The 26,326-nt window shown below is 37.2% G+C and overlaps 1 protein-coding gene across 7 annotated transcripts in view; it reads right to left on the bottom strand.

The window, feature by feature from the left end:
* LOC137019033 (SAM and SH3 domain-containing protein 1-like) overlaps positions 1 to 26,326 on the bottom strand; it is a 269,352-nt gene that overhangs the window by 54,389 nt on the left and 188,637 nt on the right. Inside the window, exon 1 of one of the 7 annotated variants that reach the window (XM_067384009.1) lies at positions 25,105 to 25,160. The exons of 4 other annotated variants lie outside the window; for them this stretch is intronic. Coding sequence is in view for 2 of the 3 variants with exons in the window: in XM_067384006.1 (XP_067240107.1) it covers positions 6,318 to 6,419 (102 nt within the window). In the remaining variant the exon portion in view is untranslated. Of the gene's footprint in view, positions 1 to 6,047; positions 6,072 to 6,317; positions 6,902 to 25,104; positions 25,161 to 26,326 lie in introns of those variants that run through there. 2 more of the 7 variants (XM_067384006.1, XM_067384007.1) reach the window with 2 other exon arrangements.

A 26,326-nucleotide genomic window follows, 5' to 3' on the forward strand; every position in this document is an offset into this window, starting at 1 on the left:
TTTCCATTGCAGAAAGTTAGTTCCAGGCCCGAAAAATCGGTTCAACTCCAGCCCTAAAAACTTACTGGTCTCGAACAGAGCCGGGAACTGGAGAAATGCTGTCGCTGTCAATGGCAGTGTCGTTGGGCAATGTAATAACTTTGCACTACATTGCTCTTTAGATCTAAAAATATAAACCTTTGCACAAGAGAGAGACCCATTATGCGATAGGGTGAATAAATCAACAGTTTCAGTTTCAATATATCTGCGAAAAAGATAGATTAGAGTACCAGGAGAATCACTACCGATACTGTGAACAACAAGTACCGCACAGCCAGCACAAACACCGGGACGCACACGGTTTGTTTTTAGACTGGATATAGTCAGGTAAACAACACGTAGTAGCAGTGTCACATCATCATTCGTTCCTCAAGTCTGTGGAAACACACGGCCAGTTTGCAACAAGCTCCAGTTCGTCCGGCTGAGAAGTGGAACGGCACAGGAACGCGAACCGTGTCAATGGAAAAGGGGTAAGAGTATTGCTGTTTTACTTTTCTCAACCAGTACTGTATAGCTATCTAAACTACCTCCCTTTTAAAGTTGGTTAGCCATACACACACACAAAAAAAAACTCTTTTTGGGAAAGGAACTTGTTTTACAAGAGGAACATGACATTTATTCACTTGATGTGAAAAAGAAAAACAAAGTTTAAACACAGTAAAGGCATCACCCAAAAACACATTTTGAGAATGTGCATGCATGAATGAGATTTGAAAGCAACACTGTCATTTAAGTCAATTAATTTTTCAAATTAAAAAACGAGAAATGTTAAGCTGCAACTGTAAAGACTGCGTAATAAAGCTCCTCAATCCATGGCTCTCAATAGGTGTAGCCCGCCAGCTCTTATGTTTATGAAATCCAGCTGAAATTACATTCATTTGCTGATATTATTAATAATCTTTACTAAAATGTTTGCTCTTTTGGGTTGACTCTAGTTGGTAAAAGGAAGTGAGATATCATCACTGTAGCACAAAACAGGAGACTACACTTCAGCTCAACAGTGAGTGTTTTTTAATCACTGTTGACTTCTCAAAAGTATACATCATCTAATTGCAGTTCAGTTCTGCAGAATCTGCTAACTTCAACACTACCCGAAGTCCAGAGCCACCCACAACATGGACCGAACTCAACACGTTGTGTAATGACTTGCAACAACAACATTCTTTCTCAAGAACGTTTATTTCCAGGACAGGGACAGAAAGGAGAGGAACGGGTAGCAGTGACTGGAAGAGACAGGTCCCACATTATGCAATCAAACATCAACTTTTTATAATAAAATGCATCAAATATGAGAAACTGTCTGTTCACAAAAGCCAACCACAAATTCACACTTCCCTCAGACGAAGCAACAGCCATTGAGCAAAGCCACAAAGCTTTGATGTGGCCATTGTGCCCGTAAGGCAAATATAATGTTATTCTTTATGTGTTGAAGAAAGAAAACCAAGGAAAGAATAGAGTGACTGAGCAAACTACAGAGAAATAGAAACAAAAAAGAAGGATGAGATGATGCATTTTCCTCTGACATCAATGAACTCATGCTAATCAATTAACCTACATTCCTTTCATTTGCTCAGCCCACCTGCTCAGACACAAAGGTCCTCAGAGTCTAAAGACATTACCCTTCTACACAACTTTACAGTAACAACAGTAACCAACTCTAAGCCATTTGTGGGTTCTTCCTAAAACTGAAGCCTGAGCTTTACAAAAACATGCAAGATCAGGCTATTTCCCCTACTGACTCTCTTACTGAGAGAGGAAACAATTTAAACCTTTCATTCTTCACTGGCCTAAAACAAAACAGCTCAAACACATTTATACTGTACAGAGATTTCAGTGTGAAATGAGTGAGCAAACCTGATAAGAGCTGTTCTTTTCATGGTGCTCAAATCAAAGGAAACACATTCAATTCTGAATGCAGTGTGAAGAGTATAGAGAGCCATTAGAGGTTCGGACACATCCAATGCTTCTGCACTCTAAAAAATGTGTAACTAATTCCAGGACTTCATGAGAAGCATACACTTCTTGAGAATTAAAAAATAACAAAGCAGCAGTATAAGTTTTACTAGAATCCAGATAGGGCAGGGATTCACAAACTTCTATGTCAGCCACACCTTTTAGATGTAAAAAATTCTTTAAACAACAGTGTTTAAATTAATATTTCAATAATTTAACTAAACATTCACATTTCACAGTTGTCCGATGTTGGTTAGTCACATGGCATGAAAATGTAATGATTTAATTAATTAAATCCCTGGCAGTTCCCTCACTAATGTTAGGGAAACCCTGAGATAGAGCATCCAATGTATATATGTTTTAATGATAAATTACTATAAATTTTATATTTATTTGAAATAATATGTCTAATCTATGTACAAAAGCTTGTGAGGTTTTCAAAAAGTCACACTGGTTAAATACATTGCCTACATTAGCAATCAGCAGGTTGTCACAAATATATTTTAACATGCATTAAAACAGCTAAATAGGAAAATAAATATTGTAGAAAGTTAAGACTGAACTGATTTTATCATTTGCTTTTGGGTAATAAGTGTATTGGTTGCTTTTCTGTGCATATGTAGATTGCATAATATGTCTACTTATAGCTACTGATCATGGAATAATGAGTAGCACACAAAACAGGTTTGATGCATCATCCTTCAGAAACAGAACATCACTAGTCTGCTTTTGTTTCCTACAACTTCTCATCATAAATGCTAACGCCCTCAATTCCTAAACATGTCAAGACAATTACTGAATACAGAGTAAAACTTACATACTCAGAAAGCATGTGTCCTGTCTCTATCAAAAAGACCAGAATGTGTTAAGCCCAAAGTACTTTACTTTTTTACATGTATGCGAGGGTTCGCATACAGTACGTCTGACGCAAATTGTCACCGGAAAAGTATATGCAGCACCTGATTTTTGTAACCGCGCAGGTACGCACAGGTCGCACTTGCCCATTGAATTTGTTTCGCACTAATCAGCTTTTCCACAAGGTGGCAACACTGGCCCAGGCTGTTTCACAGTAGAAAACAAAAGTAAAAAAAAAAAAACACTGAACAACAACAACAAAAACAGCGAAAGGGTTTTAAGACAGTTTAAAAGAATACAAAGACATTTTTATGTAACTTCTGGAGAAAAAAAAATATCACAGACTGGACAAAGATTAAACTTCGTAGAGCGCATGTGTCGACTGCTTGCATTCACGCATGCTATCAAATATAGTATACTTTGAAAGGGTACGAGTTCAACTGTACACATACACTAGTGAACACGTAAAAAACAAAGTATACTTTGGGTTTGTAATGCTTGTACTAACAAGATCATCAAAACGAATGTGGGGATGGGGAAGTTGCTTGACGTAGGTGTTGTGAGATGTGTGGCGCCGCCCTTGAGGGGAGAAGTGGACATGGGCCATACTTGAGTTAGAGAGGATGTGAGACAGAAGTTGGTCAGGGGGTCCTGGCGCACCCTCATTAGGGCGGCTTCCTCAGGATATCCACACAGGGCAAAGGAAAGAGGGCTGACGGAAGCATAATGAAGAAGGAAGGGAGATGAAGAGAGGGAGAGAAAGAAACGTCTGTAGCACGCTGGGTGGAGAATGTTACATTAACTGGAATTAGACGTGGGGAGAAATGGCTCATCCAAAATCAAGATGAGTTACTGTCAAGGTGTTCAAATACTGCGGTTATGAGCAGCCACTCTCACACTCATTGTCTAATGTCCAATGGTGAAGCAAATGTATAATTTCTGAACATCGCTGCCACATGCATACTGTTTATTTGGCTTTCTTTACAGTTGGAATTAAGATTCTTACTGTTTAAACCAGGTAGAAACATGTTTCTCAAATGCTCAGTGTGCTACTGCATGTTGAAGTGTAGAAATTATTGCATTTCATGCAAATACCGCAACTCAAGCTTCAACAAAGTTACTCCTATTTTAGAAATACGTGATGAGGAGAACAATTAACTGTATTTCACAGATCATTTTCTCTCTAAAACATTCACAACCACAACATAGAAAATCCAAGAGGCAGCTGAAATGAAGGTGGCAAGCTGTTAATTGACTTTTAAGCATATTTACATGAGTTGAACCGCATATAAACGGGGTTTGCGTACACAGACCACACTTAAATGACAAGCAGACAGAGGTATTCTCATTAGGAGAGATCTATGAGCTTGGCATGTATTATGGTAAACCTCAGAATGTTGCTCTAACCCTTAATACGTTTCTCGATAGCCACTAGTTCTACAGATGCTGTTTATCAACATTAGCAATAAGACAGTAAATCTTAAACACTGCCTTAAATATAGCAATACACATACTTCGGAAAGAAAAAAATATCTTACAACTTAAAAAATCTACATTATGTTACAATAAAACCTTACTTTTATAGACAGAGTGCCCATCAAAACAACATTTCATAAGGCTTGTAAAAGATGAAAGTCAAACAACCGAGACTGTTGTTCTTAACTGAAACCAAGAACTATTTTTTTAACGCAGAAAAAGAAAAACATTTCCCATACTAGGCTCTGTGGAATACTTGATTCTGACTGGTCAATCATGGTGTATGTAAACTGTATATTTGACCATTGTTCCTAGGAACCAATTTTCTAAACAGCTGTACTGGTTTAATCTTTAGCTTGGCACTCAGCAGCCTGTTTTTTCCCCCAATTTAAATAAATATTTCAAACTAATTTATTAAGATGCTGTGTAATAATAAAAAAAAAAAAATTCACAGATCTCCATTTGCACAGCAATCAAAACTGGAGCAAAGACAGAATTTAAGTTTTCCAAACTTTTCAATTCAATTAAAAATGAGTTTGTTGTTGGGTTGGGTGAAGCAAAGCTGAGAACACCTTCAGGTGCTACTTCAGTAACTTTTCCCGCACAACTGCTTCATAGAAGTAAAGTCTCAACCTGCTGCTTCAGTAATGTGGTTTTAATATTATCCTGTGATAAAGTCAGATGAGGATAGAGCACTGCAGGGCTATTTGTAACAAGAGGAGTATACATGAGACATATTCTAAGGACAGAAAAGAAGACTCATCTTGTAACATTAACATCACAGAATAAAATATGCCTGAGGGAGGAAAGGGTGTGCAAGTTAAAGGAAATTAATCACTAATGTGTGTCAGTGTTACAGTTTATCTCCCCGGATTAAGCAGAAACAACTGGGAGTAGTATTGAATTAGTATATCTTTTCTCATTAAGTAATCTCACTTTTCTAGACACAAAAGCAATACACACACTTCTTCAGACACCAAATTAACACTGCAGCCATCAAGAGGCAAAGCCATTTTCAGGGGAAATGGGTGTCACACCTTTATCTTTCATCTGGGTGTTAAGGCTCTGACAAAGCCTAGGAAATCACTGTATGTAAATGTCCAGTTTACCCAATGTCACACACAACAACCACAATTAAAGATCCAATTAAAACCAAAAAGGGACAGAAAACCCAAGACCATAGTCGATTTGAGGTGATCTCAATATAAACATGAGCACTCTTAATTAATACATGTTAACATCTGATTCAGTTAACTGTACAAACAATAGACAACAGAGACAACCTTGGGAGAAAATACAAATGACAAAGATTTTATCCACACTCAAAGGAAATTATTTATTCTGAATACTAAACCCTTAAAATGTATTACATGCAAAACTAATAATATATACAACGCTAAAGTAATATTGTAGTTTTGTTGCTAGGCCGATAGTTTTTAAAGTTGCCATGCTAGATTGCTTTGCGAACAATTTAAGCTAACACATAAGATAATACAACAATAGTTTCAACGCCAACCACTATTTCGTGTATTTATTTACATTAAAAGAAGCATTGTGATATGCTGGATAATGTACATCCAGTTTGTTATTAGTCGAATTAAAATAAGGAAAACACACATATGTAGTTTCTGCGCTCTGTTTGAGATTCGTCGCGTATCTGACTGCGCACGTGCGCCGCTGAACCTGCGGAGCGTATAACAATAATAAACACTTCAGTTACATACCATGTGATACGATTCCCTGGAGATTTCTAAACTTCTCACTGCCTCTAAACAGACCAAATCACACAGCTTCAAAACTCCTGTTCACCACGAGTAAAAAGTGAGCAGAAGATGTCCTGAAGCTCCTGCTTTAACATGCGTTTGGCTTCAAAGCACAAGCACTGCACGTACACACACACACACACAATGAGCTCCAATAAATTAACCCCTTGGGTTGAAGGACTTTTCTCAAGTTGCCTTCCTGTGACACCCCTCCCCCAACCCCAAACTTACCAGCATCCCCATCACGTCTGACCAGAGCCGGGAGAAACTGTCCGATGATGCGGCGCTGACCGCCTGCGGCTCCTCGACAGAAGACACTTGATCCTCCTCCATTATCAAACACTGATGGATTTACAGCCTCAAATTTCAAGTTGATGAATGTTAATCCCAAAACCATAAAATACGTCCCGAAGTATTTTTATATCTGATTTAGTAGTATTTCGCTTTTCCGTGGTGCGTGTTTAAATGTCGATGCCAAGTATTCCGTTAAAGTACAGAAATACATAATCATTAAGGTCGCTGATATGTTTTCCATTTGAATCCAGCTGAGCGTACAGCACCGAATGACACAACAACTTCAACTCAAGTATAGCCGGAGAGTTTTCAGTGATTCACTTGGCACTTCGTCGGTGCGAACCAACACAAACTTTAAGGAGTTAGCTTTAGTATGCGGTATACTAAGATTTAACCATTACAATCCGTATATGACATTAAAACCAACCCCAGCGAGATAAACAACCTTCCGAAGTGCCCTCGAAAGCACCATTCGGCAACAACAGTAACGAAAACGCCCGAAGCGGATTTTTTCGCTTGTTGACTTCTCCAGCCTCCCCCTCTCCGACGGAATGGTTTACTCCGCCCAAACAACTCACGGCTCTCCCGCTCCACTGCCACAAACGGGACAAACTGATCCTTACTAACTTCATGAAACCTATGACGACACACAGAGAAACCTTTGGAAAAGGGCATCTCTCCTTTTGTTTTTCCAGTAATACTTTCTCCGCTACAAACAGACACAAAGGAACAAAGCGACATTTTGCTCACAATGCATTCAAAAACAAAAGCCCATGAGAAAATTATTTTAGAAGCATGACGTTATCCATTCTCTATTCATAACACTTCAAAGCAAGCCTATACAGCAGTGTGTTCAACCTTTTTTGACTTATAAACCCTCACAACTCCATCAAAAAGGCTGAAGTACCCACTCACTGACACCAAAACAGCCCATGCCCTCACAGCATTATCAGCATTAATGTGACTAAAGTCACTTTCATTAAAAAATAATACACACATTTTGGTTTTTTTTTTCTTAAAAGATTTGAAATATTAAAAGTACACTCATATGGTGAGGTACATGAGTAAACATTCAGATAAGTTAAAGTGTTATTGTAACAAAATAATAAAACATTTTGCCTAATGTGTTAGCTCAGAATAAAACTAGCAAAACATGCTGTGCCTTCAGTCACAAAGCTAATCTATTAAGTAAAACACAATCAGTAATTTCATCCTCATGTAACATAATCTGTGACATCATGTTCTTTCATGGAGATCTTGTAATGTGGCATCTGACCATTCTGGATGTCCTGAAGGGAAGATTTAAAGGCACAGAGGTTTCACTAATCTAACTAACCTCTGAGCTCCTGTGTAATCTGAGCTGCAGTAAACCAGGCATCAGGAGAGAATTGAATAATTGTGCATGTTCAAAGCACATGCCATGGATATTTCTCATGTCACAAAGAAGTGGCTACACATGTCTGTTCTTCTCTGCACCTCTCTCTATCCTGTCTTCTTTTTACTTTGCTTCTCAGAGACACATTACCAAAACCAGCAACAGCTGTCCAGTCTCGTGACAGATGCCAGAACAGCCTGAGAGAGAGATAGAGCAAGTCCCTCTTGTTCTATGCGAGAATTCCTGCATTAGTCATACAAAGGCAGAGAGAAGACCCTCCATTTGTGTGATCCAGATCACACATAAACATCTGTGCAATACTGAAGCAAAAGAAAATGCTTGAGTCTCAATAAAAATCTTACTTTTAGTGGTCTACACAGTTGTTTTGTAAGCACCATCTACATTATTCTAACTACCTTAAAGGGTTAGTTCACACAAAAATGAAAATTCTGTCATTAATTGCTCACCCTCATGTCATTCCATCCACACCCGTAAGACCTTCGGAACATCTTCGGAACACAAATTAAGATATTTTTGATGAAATCCAAGAGCTGTCTGTCTCCTCCATAGACAGCAATTTAAAGATCACTTTCAAGGTCCAGAAATGTACTAAAGACATTGTTAAAATAGTGCACATGACTGCAGTGGTTCAACCTTAATTTTATGAAGCGATGAGAATACTTTTTATGCGCAAAAACAAAACAAAAATAACGACTTTACTCAACAATATCTTCTCTTCTGTGTGATTCTCCTACACTGTTTACATTCAGCGCTTCTAGGTTCTATGTCACATGGACTATTTTTACGATGTCTTTAGTACCTTTCTGGACCTTGAAAGTGGTGGTTAAAGGTGTTCTAAGTGATCCTGGGTGGAGTAACTTCCTGTTGACGTTCGAAGTGTTGTCAAACAAAACAGTGGCTAGCTAGACCCTCCCTCCTCCTCCTCCTCCTCCTCCTCCTCCACCCCCTCCTCCTCCTCCCCTCCGTGCTTCCTGAAACAGTCATAAACACGCATTTAAAATCATTCTTGTCGGTTATTGGCTGGAGCGTGTTTATTATGATTCGTGGTCCAGGCTGCACCAGTTTGTTTTTATTGCCGTTTTCAGAGCTTGTGATGACTACAGAGACCACATTTTTTTACAGTGTGTTCAGGGGACAGGCAGCTAGCGGATAGTGAGGAGATGTTTGCTGTATGTGACAAAAAATGTTTTGGCCTAAAAACGCATGACATCACTTAGAGCACCTCTAAATTGCTGTCTATGGAGGAGACAGACAGCTCTCGGATTTCATCAAAATATCTTAATTTGTGTTCGAAGATAAACGAAGGTCTAACAGCTGTGAAACAACATGAATGTGACTAATAAATGACAGAATTTTTTTTATTTTTGGGTGAACTAGCGCTTTAAGTCACTCACGCACAAAGACAAATGCACACAGAAATTCATGCAGGTCTGAGGTAAAGGGGGAATGACTTTCACAGACAGGGCCTCCAAAACAGCTGCTAAACTGGCTTAGTGTTTATAGCCTAAACATATAAAACACATGCTCAACTCTCTTTCAGTGCCCACACATACACACACACACATTTACATGATCTTTAAAGCTCACATACTCTTACACAAATTTCAAATTCTAAAAGCAAGGCTCTGATTGTCTAGTAGTGCTTTACCTGATATCTGATGCTGTATGTGTGATTTGCACAATGTTTGCTAAAAAAGTGTCTGTCAATCAATGTGGAGGAAAGAGGTCCAAGAAGGGGTCAAAGCATCAGGTCACCGTGTGTTTGTAAGGGAGTTCCCTGCTGAGTAAACAGAGTTCCTACAGCATTGAATAGTAGAGCAAAGGTAATAATCTATTGTTGAGATGCCATCCGGATTCAAACCAAACTGTGTTGTTAAACTAAAGGGCCTCTTTCACCTGTATCCTACAGGGATTGCAAAACACTTTCACACAATACTTCAAGAAACACTTAATTCAACTGCGGGCTACAGGGGGCCGACAGAGCATACAGATCTTGAGGAAGGAAAGTCAACACAGCTGCAGCCGATTCACACCACCTATAAATATAACCAACATCAAATATGCGAAAGCGGCTTTATAGATTAAAAACATGCGAGTCTGTCACTGTCTGCAATGAGATCATAACAAACGGCTTTGATCTGTAAAAAAGGGCTTATCCTATGCAAACTAATGTTTACTATTTTTTTTTTTCTTTTTAAATGAAACAATTTTTGAATGCTGCAAAAATAGCTGCTTACCGAGACTATTGTGTCTTATAACACCATCAAGATTAATTGTTCTGTATTTGATATTTGGGGAAAAGTCATTTGTTTATCTTTTCTGCTCATCTCTCTCTCTGCACCTGTGGCACTGGTGGTGGTGCTGTTGTGTAAGACACACACAGTGGCTCTCTCTTGCAGGGCTGTGATTGGTATTCCAGTGATGCACATGCTCAGTGGCGGAAATACTCAGGCCAGTTTGGCCCAGCTCACTGGATGTGTTTATGTGGAAAGTGCCAAAACACTGGCCACCTGCAGACTGTGGTTCTGTGGACAGCAAAACATTCACTGTTCTGCTATGATAACCCTAACTAAAGTTATGAAGTATGGATATGTGCATTGAGCACAGGGTAACAGCTTCATCCAGAGAGCCCACGGTAATGCTGGAAATTTTGGATCTGCTGAAGCTGAGGATGAAGTAAACTTTCTTCAAAGTTCAACTTCAACTTCAAGTTAAAGATGCAAACAAGTAAAAAAAAAAAAAAAAAAAAAAGGAAACAATTACATTGTAATAATATTTCACAATATTACTGTTTTGACTGTATTTTTGGTCAAATAAATGCAGTCTTGGTGAGCACTTCTGAACAAAAGAGAAGAAAACAAACATGGGATGGAAAAGTGGTTGACCTTACCCTAATGTGACCTAATCAGGTCATTTTTATGAGTGATATTTGGGTGAAAAGATACACTAGCAGTCATGACTAAAAGCAATAAACAAAGAGGAAGTGACCACACACATTCAGTGACATTCTTCAACAGGATATTAGCTATCACTTTAATTAAACTGTAGATTTATAGAGTATGTATTCATATAATTTAAACGATACAAAATAAACACTTTAAAACCAATGTTTGCATACAATGCTAAAATTTCTGAAAACTGAAAACTGTGTAAAAAATTATTAAGCATTGTGTTTAATTTGTAAATCAAATGCGAAGCAATATGTATATTCTATAGTTTCCAGAAAGCATGCTAGTATTTCATACAATGGGTTTCATAGGATGAAATACTGCACTTCATCCCCAGACATGAATCCTTTATGTAAAAATAAAGCAACTTTTATTTGTGTGTACATGATTTGGAACCTTTTTTTATATATATCGTGCATACTAATGTCTGTTATGCTTAACAAACTCATTTGCATAAACTTGTCCCTTGTAAACAGGTCAGAGGAACATCTTGTTTTCCTGAAGCATTTGCTTTTGTCATTATATTTCTAAACACTTTTGGCGCTCCAGGCACTGAAGGGTACTGAAATGTAGGGATCATTTGTCCTTGTTTGGCTGCTCATGACTGAGTAAACAGCTATTAGCTGGAGTGTTTCTTTCAGTTGCATTAGTCTGGCACACTGGAACTCAGCATTTGAGCCATCCAGCAACCAGCCGTCCATGTGCAACCACATTTGTCTAGGGATTTGGCACTGTGTGAACTTTAATCATGGTACAGTTGCTAACTGGTACGGTGTGAAGAAAAGCACAATAAGACGCGAATACACATGCTCATTATATTGACAAAAACTGTGTGTGTGTTTGTGAGCATTCTGCAATGGAAAATCTGCAAAGATATTTAATAATAGAATGGCTGAGTATGTAATTTTATTCATCAAATAGCATTTAATATTTTAACATTGATGGAATAACAAACCATAAAACAAACCTTTCTGAGGTTTGCAATGTCATACTGTCCACATGATGAAACCATAACCCTGCTACACTGTAAACCCGAAGTTGGCAAAACTCCAAAAAATTGAGTTGCTATCAGTTGCCTCGAAATTTTTGAGTTAAGAAATTCAAAGTTTAAGGAAGCAGAACTGGCAGATTTTTAACTTGTACTCATACATTTTAATTGTTCTTAACTTTAAATGTTTGAGTACAATTATTTCATACATTTAACTTAAAATTCTCAATGTAAACATTTTAATTAAAAATGTAAACTTAGCTAGCTATAACAAGCTAATTCAGAAAATGCTAACTCGCTAATCTGCTAACATGTTAACAACAGCATGCTATAGCACTTGCTGAATGAGTGCAGCAATATAAAGCATTAACATACTTGCTCTCAAACCAAGCAACATACACCACTTTTCACCATGATGGTAACTTTCTAAACTCTACAAAATATCCCACTTAACAGTAATCTTGCATTAAAAAAAACATTATATAACACTTAATTTTAGCATTTACTCTCCCTTTTGAGTGCCATGGACAAAGCATGCTGGAAAACAGAAATCCCAGCCCAGATTCAGTTAAACCTAAGTTAAAAGAATTGAGTTCATAAAACTCAAAAATAATGAAACAGTTAAGTTTACTTAAAAGATATCAGTTTGTGAACTTGAAAGAAAAAGCAAGTGCTAAATACTCATAAAAGTAATTTGTTTCATTTAAGTTTGTCTTACTCAAACCAATGAATTATTTTGAGCGGTAAGGTTTACGGTGGATGCGTTTGTTAAATCTGTATTCCTAGGATTGATTTCTCTCCAAGGAACTTGGTCTAGGACAAATAATGTGAACAGCCACCAGTGTGCCCAATGTAATCACAGTGTGAGCCATTCATTTCCACCTAGAGCCCCCTGGTGGTTGACATCATAACTGCAGGGTAAATATACGTGGAAAATCAGCAAGAACTATACACAGAATACTAAATTAGTCCAGAATAAAGATGAAACCATCAAATCCTAATAACAAAGGCTGTGCATTAAAAGTATATGCTATTTTATTATTATTATTATTATTTAAATACTGACTCCAAATTTTTTAATGGTAGTGTACAGTTTGAAGCTGCATCCAGCTTAACCAATAGTGTCTTGTTAGTATGAGGGAGATAAGAAACATGTTTGATGCTGGTTTTCCATTGACTTCATCTGTGTGATTTTTTCACCGAGTTTCCCACAGGCTAGCCGTTATGAGAAGTGCACAGACCCATAGCAATTAATACAAACCTGACAGAATCTTTCACATCCTCATAAAAGACCCAGATGTGTGCGATCATCACGAGACCAAACAGCTGTTCCCCACACATAGGACTTAGTGCATATAGCACATAACACAAACATATTTTTACAGTGTTTCAACGGATTTTCTCCCATTGAGCTGGTTTTAAAAGAATATTCCGCATTCAGTACAATTGACAGCACTTTTAACATAATGTTGATTACCACAGACTTTTATTTCCACTTGTCCCTCCTTCTATTAAAAAAAAAAAAAAAAAAAAAAAATCTGGGTTACAATGGAAGTAAAAGACCAATATGTAAGCGTTACAATACTCACTGTTTCAATAGCCACAGGATGTACAGTATATAGAACAATACACATTAATATGCTTTTAGTGGGAAGAAAATGTTTACTAACCTTTTCTATTATATTTATATCCAATTTTACAACTTTGTTGCTATTACAAAGTAATGCCATAAACTCTAAATTCTGGAACTGTGACACATTTAAACAGAAAATGTATGCAAGTTTTTTATTTTTATAAGATTATAAGCCTCACATTTCTGTTTTTAAATCTTCCAAAATTGGCCTCATTCACTTCAATTGTAAGTGCTTTGAACTTCAACTGCTCAAAATTATATTTTGTGGTAATTAACATTATGCCACAAATGCTGTTGACTGAGTTTAATTTAGATTAAATTCAGTTTAGTGGACAATGAATACAAATGCCTGTCCTTGACATGCTATGCAGGGTTGCACCACACCATCCTGGAAGAGAGGCCAGTCCACCAGATGCTGGTGTTTGTCTGTCTCTGCTTCCCACCCACAACAAACAGGCCTGTCGCCATGGCAACCAATCCACTGGAGAGAGAAGTTACATTCAAGAAAAATGTTGTACTGATTGGAGCTTTACACACAGCCAATCTGTCACACCAACAGGCGTATTAATATTCAAAAACATACGCTTCAGCACAACACAATCGCAGTTTCAGAGGAACGCAGTTGACTTACACAAAAGAACAATGGAAATAAAAGGATAAGAAAACTGAAACACAAATTTGTAGATATATGGTTAAACTAAAGAATTGTGGATAAATATGCTTGTGTTTGTTTGTTTGTTTCTCAGTATGTGTGGATTTTGACAATGACAATGCGAGTCGTCCCTGTGTATTTTAGGCCTTAGCAATCTCTTAAGAACCACAAGCAACCACTAAGAGCAACTACGCATTTGACCATCATCTCTTAATCCTCCAATTCTACAGAGAAAATGAAGAGAGGAAGAGGAAAAGGAGGAAGCGAGGTGGGGAGATGCAGAATCAGCAGGCGAGAAATTGAGTTGACTACCTGCCAAACGCAAGCAGAGGGGAGGAAGACACAGGAGGGGTGGAGAGCAGGAGACCGCTGGCCTGAGGCGCTTGGCTCAGGTTTGTTAGAGTGGGGGAGTGATGAGTGCTCGCTGTGGCCACTGGCCATTGACTGTCATAAAAACATGCCAGGGATATAAACACTCCATTCCATGGGTACCTGTGTGTTTGAGTGTGGGTTGGACAGATCTGCTCTTTGCCTCAACCACAAGGGACAGACCACAGCTGATTTCTATGGAAACAGAAATAATATTTCAGCCATGGGTTTTGCACAATGAGTTCCACAGTGAGGTTGATTACTCACTGACAAAGACTCACTGGGACATGCTCCAGAACTTGAATTACATATTGGCCTTTATTATTATTATTATTTTATATATGTAAATATATGATAGACAGACAGATAGACCGATCGACAGACAGACAGATAGAGCCATAGAGCGATAGATAGATAGATAGATAGATAGATAGATAGATAGATAGATAGATAGATAGATAGATAGATAGATAGATAGATAGATAGATAGATAGATAGATAGATAGATAGATAGATAGATAGATAGAAAGACCAACTGACCTATCTGGTCCTATTGCTTTCTTTTATTTCCCCTTTAATTTAAATTATTTCACTTTTATGATACGTTCATTCAAGTTCAGAAGTGTAGTTTGCAATTTTAAGGAAACAGCTCCCCCTGGGGTCATGAATACACAACCAGAGAAAACGCAGACATACACACACTGTGGTATATGTGGTATATGTCTCATTTTTTCCATTTTTCACCAACAAAATCAACAGCTCTAAACACAAAATGTCTTTACCAGGCTGACCATAAAATCTCTCTGAGTTTACAGAACAAGAGTTTTACTGGTTAAAACCATCATTTATAAAAATAAAATAAAACAGACTCTACTCACATAAAACAAGACACAGTTGTTATTTCTAATAAGTTCACAGACAGATTAAACAGAGGTCCTTAAGTTTGTGGTTAGAGAACATGAACACTCAAATATGGGCTGCTGCAATGAAGTATTTGAGGTCAGATGCTCAGAACTGAATGGCAAAACACACATTTGCATTTGTGAAACTCATTGCCCTTCAGCCAGTAGAGAGGAATCTGTTTTATAAAACACAGTTTTGGCTTTAATTTCTGATTGGCTGAGGCTCATTCAAAGCCAGTTCAAAATGCAGATAAACAAAGACCACACATTCTACCTGAGGGGGAACAGGTAACTATTACTGAGAATGGAACTATTTATTTAACAATGATGTCTTTAATCAAGTTGCTGTAACTGTCATTATATCAAATTAATGCTTGCAGCATTTGCTTACTTGTGGTGACAACTGCCTCTCATATCTTAAGTTACAACTTTTATCTCTAGCCGTTTCTTAAATAAAAAGCCTAAAAACTAAAACAACTTAAACTCATGTTTTAAATAAATGATCACCACAACTAAACAAAATTAAGTCATTTGACTTTCATATATAGTTTTATATAGTTAGTTTTTTCACCAATTGCAATCATGATCCTTCAGAGAGCATGCTGATTTGGTGCTCAAGAAACATTTCATATTATTTTCAATAGCTATGTTTACATGGACACCTTTTCCTTCAATCTGAATGAATTCGTTCCGATTGATGAATCCAAATGTAGTGTTTACATGAACGCTAAAAAAAACGATCGGGTTGATGTACGTGTTTACATGTTTATATGTTTATATGTCACAAGCTTCTGGTTGGATTTAATCTTTTGACATGCACACAATGCACAAATATACAGTTTCCCAACTGTTGTTGCACACTAAGCATCAAATCAGACTTAATATTTATCTATTTCGGGTCCTAATTAAGCGAAGATGAGCACATGAACCGTTGAGTCGTGCTGCTTGTATTTATCAAGCAGTATAAGTGTCTTTTCCTAAGCCCAAAAACAATCGTCTGTGGATAAGAGTATAAAACAGGGACTGGTGGGACGTTATCTTGCTCCATTTCACAGACGATGAGTAAAAAGAGAATTTAAGAACAAGGACATTCATTTATGACACTTTATTCAAACGGGAAGAACAGCTCATTGCCTCATTCCTGAGTCATATTACAAAAGGAATAAAACCACCCCTTACAATCCGAATTAAATTGTAATCAGATTTGGCCAATTTATTCCTATTGACATGGTTACGTGTGAATTTTTCATTCCGATTGTACTACTAGTCCAATTGCAATCAGATTATTAGCGTCCATGTAAACGCAGCTAATGTTGAAAACTTGAAATTGAACTTGAACATAGGATTCTTAGATTAAAAGAAAGTTCAAAAACAGCAATTATTTGATATAGCATTTTTAAACAATGTAAAACAAAAAAGTCTTTGCTGTTACTTTTCCATCCTGAATAGGAAAAAAAACTCAAACTTTTGAATGGTAGTATTGGTGCAGTTGTTAATATCGGTAACACACAATACACTGGAGAGAATTCAAAATCCTTCTCCAGTGCTCTTTCCTGCTTGTGTGCTAGTTGGCATCATCAGAAAGCTCCTACTCTATTTACTCAGGCAGACACCCTCTGAGCGTTTGATAATGCCTGGGGGAGAGTCAGAGATGGGTTGGGCTTTGATTGCTTCTGGCTGCCTTTGAAAGCGTTCAGTGCAGGGCAGTTCAAGAGATCACAATCTATTCCACAATAAATCATCTGAACAGAGAGCCAGCCAAGATCAGCTCAAGACCTTCCTTATTAACTCAGTGCCAATGCTGATGTCAACTATAGATCAATTATGTCAAAGGTGAAGTGTGTGTGGTTTTTTTGTTTAATAATAAATACTTTCTCATATCTCAGTTTAATATGCTGAGGCATTTCCCAGAACAGTCTCAACCAGTGGACTACCTGGTTGTCAATTGAAGGAAATTGTTTAGGAAACCCTGTTTTTTTTGATATCTACAATATCATTATTTCAATACTATTATTTCATTCCAACAGACATTTTAAGCTCTTAAAAAAGATACAATGTGAACAGGATTTCATGATGTGTAAAGTGAACAGTAGTCGGGAAGTGAAAGTGAACGGTGTGTGTGTTTGGACTCCTGCTGCTGTGGGCAAGAAAAGAGGAAAACGAAAACAACTCTTTTAATGGGCTGTTTCAATCTCCGCTCCCAAAACACCTATTCCCCCTCAGGTAGTCTTCCTCTATTAATATACTACTGTGGCCAGACGCCAACAAACATACTCACACACTGCAGCCCACTTAACTCACCGTTGGGGGTGGAGGATGAAAGGGAAAAGAGTATATAGGTACAACTCTGCTGGCACTAATCAGGATGGGCTTGACTTTATGAGCCCCATTATCCAAGTTTTTAATGTGGGACTGATATTCATAAACACATCAAACTCAGCGGGGGCTTTCAGACACACAATTAGTCCTGGCTGTTACAGCAGGCAGCAAAATAACAATCATTAGTCCACAGGGATGTAGATGCTGTGTCAACATCTTTGCAGCTACATGTGGTCCCACCTTGTGCGTGTGTGAGCGCGTGTATGGATAAGCAACAATGTATCTTTTTACTGGAAAAATCCACGTATCATCAAAACACCGCTCTGCCAGATTACACAAAGTCTAAACTCCTTCAAATAAACGAACACTGGTTGTTATGTCTTCAAGGTCTTAACAGAAAGAGCACTTTTCAACATTAGGCCTTTTATTTTCAGTCTCTCTGGCAGGACTAAAGAGAACTGTGGCTGTCCTTATTTATTATCTTGTTGCAGTTTTTCCTTTATTGATTGTATATGTTTTTTACAGTGTGTCCATAGTTGTCTGATTCATGAGATAATGACTCTTATGAGCAGGTTCTTTTAATGAATCATATAAGACAAGAGCTCAGGAGGTACCAATTTGAATCAGTATGACGAGTCCTTTGCTGAATGAACTAATCAACATCTAAATATCCATCTATTGACCTATCTTTTAGTCTATGTATCGTTCTGTGCATGTATCTTTCTGTCTGTCCAGTCTGTCTACCTGTGTGTCTGTCTATCTATATGTCAATCCATCCATCCTTGTAATATAGAGTATTACACATTAGACAGAGAGGCAGATAGAGAGATATATGTGTCAGAGTGTCTGTCAATCCATCTGTCTAAGGGTCATTGACGAATAAGGTTTTTAAAAGTGTAAAAAAAAAACCATAAATGTTTTATTACATGTTAACAATGAGATTGTGTTTTTTTGTAATCAGTTAACACTGCTTTTGTAATTTTTTTACAAGATGGACAAAATTTGTTACCAAAAATGTCATTCGGTTTAATCAAAATTTCAGTTTTACCGAATGACGATATTTTCAAACAATGCTAACAGGCTAATATCTAGCTAGCTAGCTAGTTAGATTGCTAGCTGTCCAGCAAAAGGACAATCTAACATTTTATATTTAGTAAAAGTTTTTAAAATATTACAACATTTTCCATGTTTTATAGCGGTTGTACCGAATGACCTGATGTTTCGGGACATGTGCATGAGCAAGTGAAAACATGAATTTTCCAAATAGTTAAGAGAGAGTTAGTTACTTTGATTCAAGACCATGTGGTCCTTTGCAGGTGTCTGAATGACGTCACATCCTGTCACGTGATACTGACAACATGACCTGATCCGAAATGGTCCCTTTATATTGGTTACTCCGAATGACATCAATGAAATTAATTTTTCCGGACAATCTTTCTCATAACAAAGCAACAACTTCTACACAATTTTAATACCATTTTGCACTATATGATGTTATAAAATCATGTCAGAATAAAAAAAATATATACATTTATTACATTTTAGGATATTTTAATCATAAATTAAATGGCTGTATTGGCCTTTGGACCGAATGACCATTTGACACTTCAAAATCTTTAAAATACCTTTATATGTAGCAAAATACAATTTAAAACTTTTGAATTCAATGAAAGAGATCCAGTTGTACTACCTTACATACTTTGGATGTCATATCTTTGTTTTTTATTATAATTTAGGCCTTTGGACAAAAAAAAAAAAAAAAAAAAAGACCCATCATATCACTAACCCCGAAACACTTTTTGACCATACAGTTTTTCTTGTGCTAAATATATTGTATTGAACTTTATAGACAGACAGGCAGAGCTGATGAGACTTAAAATTTAGACCTAACTAAATTGTACAGTTCTGGAAGGTCGGACAGTCAAAAAATGTGGCAGGCAGTCAGGGCGGTCTCTGCTGGCATCACTGAGGCAGACAGATTCAGCATGGACCATTCCGAAAGCAAATTTTTAATCCAGACACACCTGTTATGCATATACTCACAAACACATATGCAAACACAGAGTGTGGGGAAAAAATTAGGAGTCCAGAATCAGAACTAAAGAATAAAATACATCTGCTAACAATATGAATCTTACACCACTAAAGCTTTTCTGATCTCTTTACCCTTGTATGTTTTTAAACAATACACATACATATGTCTTATTCTGACATTATTTTGTCTCCATATCTTTCTACTATACAATATAGTTATAATATAAAAAAAAAAAATCACTGCAACCATTGAACTGACACTCCATGGTTTCCTCCACTGTATTTTTATCATGAAATCTGTTGAAATAATGTGTGATAACCTGACATAACATATTACATTCTGTCCATTCTGTTTGCCTGTGTAAGATGAAGGGATGTGTGTGTGTGTGGTACTGGTACAGGCCTGCGTGCTTGACTGCCACTACATGACACTGTTGTTGTGGCATGAGCTCATTACTGAAAAGCATTTCTGTCAGTGAACGAAACAAAAGCCAGTCCTGTCTCTCTCATTCTACACACACATGCTCACTCATATGGGCAGCATCAGAGCATAAGTGTGTGTGTGTAGTGAATGCTGTCAGTGTGTGAAAGGGTGGACAGCAGGAGAATGGGAGTGTCACACTTTATTGTCTTCACACGCATGTACAAGAGACGTGACTGTACAGCCCACGCAACCAGTTTGTGATGTGATTGTATAAATATATATACAATCATGAATATCTATGCACCACTTTCACACCTTTTGGTAAAATAATGCATGTGCATTGCATAATGCAATGATGTTTTACGTATAAAAGAAGTCACACATATACACCCTCACATGCACAATATCATGGCTTTATGGTGTGCCACCGCTGCAGAACAGAAACACCCATGTACATCACTGATGTGGAATGAAGCGGTATGATTGGCTTACAGTCCAATGACAAACTCCAGAAGATACTCTTACTGTAAAATAGTGCAGATAACAAAGTCACTAATATGCCACCAAAGAATGCTAGCAGTACGGCACACACTATGATGTGTGTGTGTTTATAAGCCAGTGTGGTTCACTGCTGTTTGAGTCTCTGTAAATCCTGATGTAAAGTTTGGATGAGGTCACCACACATCTGGAGAATGACACAGTTTTGAAACTCTATTCAGTGAACTAAAGCTTCTCTCCCCCACTGAACAAGAAGCACTCCATTTCTTTCTCTCTCCACATACACATATGTTTAGTAAGATACTTAAATGGGGACATGCTATAATCTCTTTATGTTTATAAATTAAGCAAATTAGCCTATAATCACTCATTCAAATTTTAAGTCTTAAAGGTGCCCTAGAACTTTTTTTTAAAAGATATAATATAAGTCTAAGGGGTCCCCTGAATGTGTATGTGAGGTTTCAGCTCAAAATACCCCATAGATTTTTTTAAATTCATTTTTTTAACTGCCTATTTTGGGGCATAATTAGAAATGAGCCGATTCAGAGTGTGTGGCCCTTTAAATCTGGCGCTCCACGCCCACGGAGCTTGCGCGTGCCTTAAACAACATAAAAAAAAGTTTGAACAGCTAATATAACCCTCAAAATGGGTCTTTACAAAGTGTTTGTCATGCAGCATGTTTAATCGTGTAAGTTCAGTGTTTATTTTGATGTTTACATTGATTCTGAATGAGTTTGAGGCTGTGCTCCGTGGCTAACGGCTAACGCTACACTGTTGGAGAGATTTATAAAGAATGAAGTTGTGTTTATGAATTATACAGACTGCAAGTGTTTAAAAATGAAAATAGCGACGGCTCTTGTCTCCGTGAATACAGTAAGAAATGATGGGAACTTTAACCACATTTAACAGTACATTAGCAACATGCTAACGAAACATTTAGAAAGACAATTTACAAATATCACTAAAAATATCATGATATCATGGATCATGTCAGTTATTATCGCTCCATCTGCCATTTTTTGCTATTGTCCTTGCTTGCTTACCTAATCTGTTGATTTAGCTCTGCACAGATCCAGACGTTACTGCCCTTGTCTAATGCCTTTCATAATGTTGGGAACATGGGCTGGCATATGCAAATATTGGGGGCGTACACCTAGACTGTTACGTAACAGTTGGTGTTATGTTGAGATTCGCCTGTTCTTCAGAGGTCTTTTAAACAAATGAGATTTATATAAGAAGGAGGAAACAATGGAGTTTGAGACTCACTATATGTCATTTCCATGTACTGAACTCTTGTTATTTAACTATGCCGAGGTAAATTCAATTTTTGAATCTAGGGCACCTTTAAATAACAGAAGTCTTAAAATTCAGAAGAACAGCAGAAGAGCAGCATAGACAGACAAAGATAGACAGACAAAGATAGACAGACAGACAGACAGACAGACAGACAGACAGACAGACAGACAGACAGATAGACAGATAGACAGATAGACAGATAGATAGACAGATAGATAGACAGACAGATAGATAGACAGACAGACAGACAGACAGACAGACAGATAGATAGATAGATAGATAGATAGATAGATAGATAGATAGATAGATAGATAGATAGATAGATAGATAGATAGATAGATAGATAGATAGATAGATAGATAGATAGATAGATAGATCACGCCTGGACCACACACACTTTTCCCAAAAATAGCATCCTTAAAATAATTCATAAATATGGTCCGCTCTGTTTGTATGTGTGTGTTTGTGTGTGTGTGTCATGTCTACAGCAGAGGAGGATTGGAGGCTTGATTATATGTTGTCTACTACTCCTGTATTATTGGAAATGACATCATCCGGCTGATGTTTGGGTTAAAACACAATATCTACAATGTATAATTACAAAAAAAAAAAGAAAGAAAGAAAGAAAGAAAGAAAGAAAGAAAGAAAGAAAGAAAGAAAGAAAGAAAGAAAGAAAGAAAGAAAAAAAAGTAAAGCTATGAATATAACTACAGCAATGTAGGAAAATCACACAGGCACCCATGCAAGAGTCGCCAAGAATGGCGGTTAGCAGGTTGCTATGTGATTGCTAGGGTGTTCTGGGCAGTTGCTATATTGTTTCTTGCCCAATAAGAGTGCAAAGCACAGCCCCAAGATATTCTAGATTCGGCTCAGGTCCCTTCTTCAAAGTTTGTGTGTGTGTGTAGCTGTTGTAGAGAAAATTGTAAGTCAATGATTCAGAAAAGTAATAGCATAGCACACCTCTCCTTAAAAAGCCATATGGTTTGAGATATCTTTTATGTCACAAACATTGTGGGATGTACTGAACTGCAATAGTTAGGATTAGAGGTTTGTCCAAATCTCTAACCATAAGTATGGGCAATAATAATAGTGATGCTTGCTTAGCAAAACCAACTAATAAACATTCATGCACATGACTCTGACAGAGGACAAGCTGTCATCAAGCTGTGTACATTACTACAGCTTTGAAGACACAGATACAGGTAATCAGTAATGCAAACACAGACGGGCTGCTCCCTCAGGCCATGTGCACATGTCTCTGCATGCAGAACAATAAATCCCAAAAAGAGGAGACTCCACAATGAAGGGAACAGCCGGCGAACAGGTACTGGCTACTATCGTCATGGCAACACACAGCTCTGATCAGGATGGGATACCAGTTATGATGATTTCACTGATGAAACTACCAAATCACTGCCACTCTCTCTCTCTGTCTCTCACTTTATGTAGTTTGCGGAGTGTTTCTGACTTCTGCAAGCTATTCGATTCCTCTCTCCCTCCCTAAGTCTCTCCTTTCTATTTTGATCCAGAATTGATCCAGATGCTGCTGGACGCCTTCCAGACAGGAAGTTAAACACAAGGGCCTTTGTATATGTGTATGTGTGTGTGTGTGTGTCTGAATGCTTGTTAGTGAAATTTCATTGTCAGTTCAAGAGCTGTCGTCACAACACAAACATAACTTATTGTCTAACTTCCTTTCCTGTTTGAATCCAAACAGTTATCATGTGTGGCTATACATGAATGTGCGTCCCACAGCTTCATTGTGTCCGTTCCTGTGATTTGCTTTTGCTTCTTCTAGATGTTCCTGTGTGTCAACAGTGAAAATCAAATTCATAATTGTAAAGGTTCTTACTTGTGCAGTGAATGAACCTGTGATTCTTTTTGGTCTGTGTATCTTTAGCTGGAGATCTTGGTGTTGTACTGTACGATCGGCTTTTGTTGCTTGAAATGAAATGAGATCAATATATAAATTAAGTTTCTTGTCTGTCAAATATCAGTTCCTCATAATTCTTTAACTTTCATACATACACTCTAAAAAATGCTGGGTTAAAAACAGCCCAAGTTGGCCTGAAAATGGACAAACCCAGTGGTTGGGTTAAATGTTTGTCCAACATGCTGGGCAGTTTTATAACTCAATTATTGTTTAAAAATTAATATAATAATCAAAAGTTGAACACTCATTCATTATTATTCATTAAACTTGTATGAATATTAATTGAATTAATTATTGTTCATTAAACTTATTAAAAAATGTTAATTTCCAACATACTTTGGGTTCATTTTCAGCAAGCAATAAACTACCCAGCAGGTTGGGTAAACATTTAACCCAACCGCTGGGTTAAAACAACCCAGTTGCTGGGTTTATCCATTTTCAACCCAACTTGGGTTGTTTATTAACCCAGCATTTTTTTAGAGTGTACTGTATATACTACTGTTCAAAAGTATAGGGGGCGGTAAGATTTTTTAAAGTTTTTAAAAGAAGTCTCTAATACTAGCCAATTTAATATATTTTAAAATGTAATTTATTCCTATGATTGCAAAGCTAAATTTTCTTATTATCAATTTTTTTTTTTTAAATGTTTTTTTGATGAAAGAAAAGTGGAATAGAACAGCATTTATTTTAATTAGGTTTGCTATGTAATGAATATCCTATAACAGCCTAAAAAAAAAAAAAAAAAAAAATTGTTAAAAGAATGTTCCCTGTTAAAAACAAATAGGCCTACCACATAATCAAAACAATGGAAATCCATGGGACAGTTGTAGTACATTTGCCCCACTTCATTGTAAGCACGTAACTGTCAACATTACTTTTTATTAACATTATTATTATTACCAACTTAAGGATGAGGACAGAAATTGACATTTTCTGTGGTAACTGACAACATGCCACAGATATTGTTCATAGAACTTGTCTTTGTATATTCCATAAGAGCAGACACAGCTAATGACAGAGAGAGAGAGATGGAGCAGACCACTACATCACTGAACAACTTCACTTTGCTGCACTGAATAGAACTTACACTATGAAAAAATGCTAACAAAATGAAATTATGTATTATGTATTAAGTGTAATATGACATGCGAGAGCAAAACTCTCCAACTTTCTATGACTCTCTATTGTTTCCAAACTATGAATGTTAACAGCCTACTATTATATTTGCCAGAGTGCTTCAACTCAACTTGAAGTTAATCTCTTGAGAATATTCAAATATTAATATTCAAAACAAACTGTAAACTTTTCCAGTGGAGTTTAAGAAGGACTCACCGGTGTAACTGAGATCCGTGCTGTAATGTCACTCAGAATAGACAGGTCTCCCTCCTTCTTTCTTTGTCTTTCTTTATTTCTTTTTCTGTTCTATCGCTCTCTAAACCTCCCTCCTCTTTTCCAAGATCCCTCCTCCCTCAGTACAGCTTCCTCCACGCCTGCTCTCTCTCTCTCTCTCTTAGTACAGTGGGGAATTAGAACAATGCATGGCAGCAGAGGAGAGCTGGAATCAAGGTGACCATATATAATCATCCTCTCAGGTTATCAACAAATCAGCACATACACAAGCACAGTTCTCAGCTGCGAGGGGTCTTAAATTTGTAACAATAAGTATGCACACACACATCCATACAGACCACAGCTGTGTTCCCAATGGAAAGAGTGCTGCAGCGAAACAGTGTAACTGGGTTCAGTTGGGCTCCGTGCTGATTGGCTCCAGTGGGATGACTGGCGTTTCCTGTTACTGTTAACCACTGCCAGCATCCTCCCTCAAACTTTAGAACACAGCCCAAAGGCAAATACACACACATCTCTCTTTCTCTTTCTCACTGAAGAACTCTCATGTATACATGACCCACATACAGAGAAGGGGAAGAGTAAGGGAAAGTATGATATTGCAAGCAGGAAAACCAGCAGTTGCTGAAGTGAGTCAAAGTACAGATTATTCAATAAAAATAAAGAGATAATGCACTGTTAAATAAATAAATAAGTAAACAAACAACTTTTCTAAACAACTTCACTTGGTGGATGCTCTAATCAGTAGAAAAATACCATAGACTTACATTGAAGGAGGGATCCAACCATTTATAGGGACCAAAATATCACAGATTCTTGGGGATATGCTCTTTTTAAACCCCTAACACCTATTTGTTAGATCACACATACATATAGATCATTGCTTGGTGGTTGCTATTATGCATATCATTTAGTTATTTTTGCATTTTATTTATTTTCTCCTTTCTCTGGCCACCCACTGAGACACTGATTGATGGGTATTTCAAACATTTCAGATAATATGAGAGAATGACTACATGTCTAACATACAATCTTGGTCCCATGCCATGAGTAGACCCATTTAGTAAATAACATAGAATGTACAAAAATAGGTGAAATGATCCAATAATGATCCAATTTACAGAATGAGTACATTTGTAAAAGTACTTCAATCACATCCTATCTGCTTTTTACTGAAGCACATTTACTTCTCCTGGACGATTTGAAG

Source organism: Chanodichthys erythropterus, chromosome 4 (assembly GCF_024489055.1).
Source record: "Chanodichthys erythropterus isolate Z2021 chromosome 4, ASM2448905v1, whole genome shotgun sequence".
Taxonomy (NCBI): domain Eukaryota; kingdom Metazoa; phylum Chordata; class Actinopteri; order Cypriniformes; family Xenocyprididae; genus Chanodichthys; species Chanodichthys erythropterus.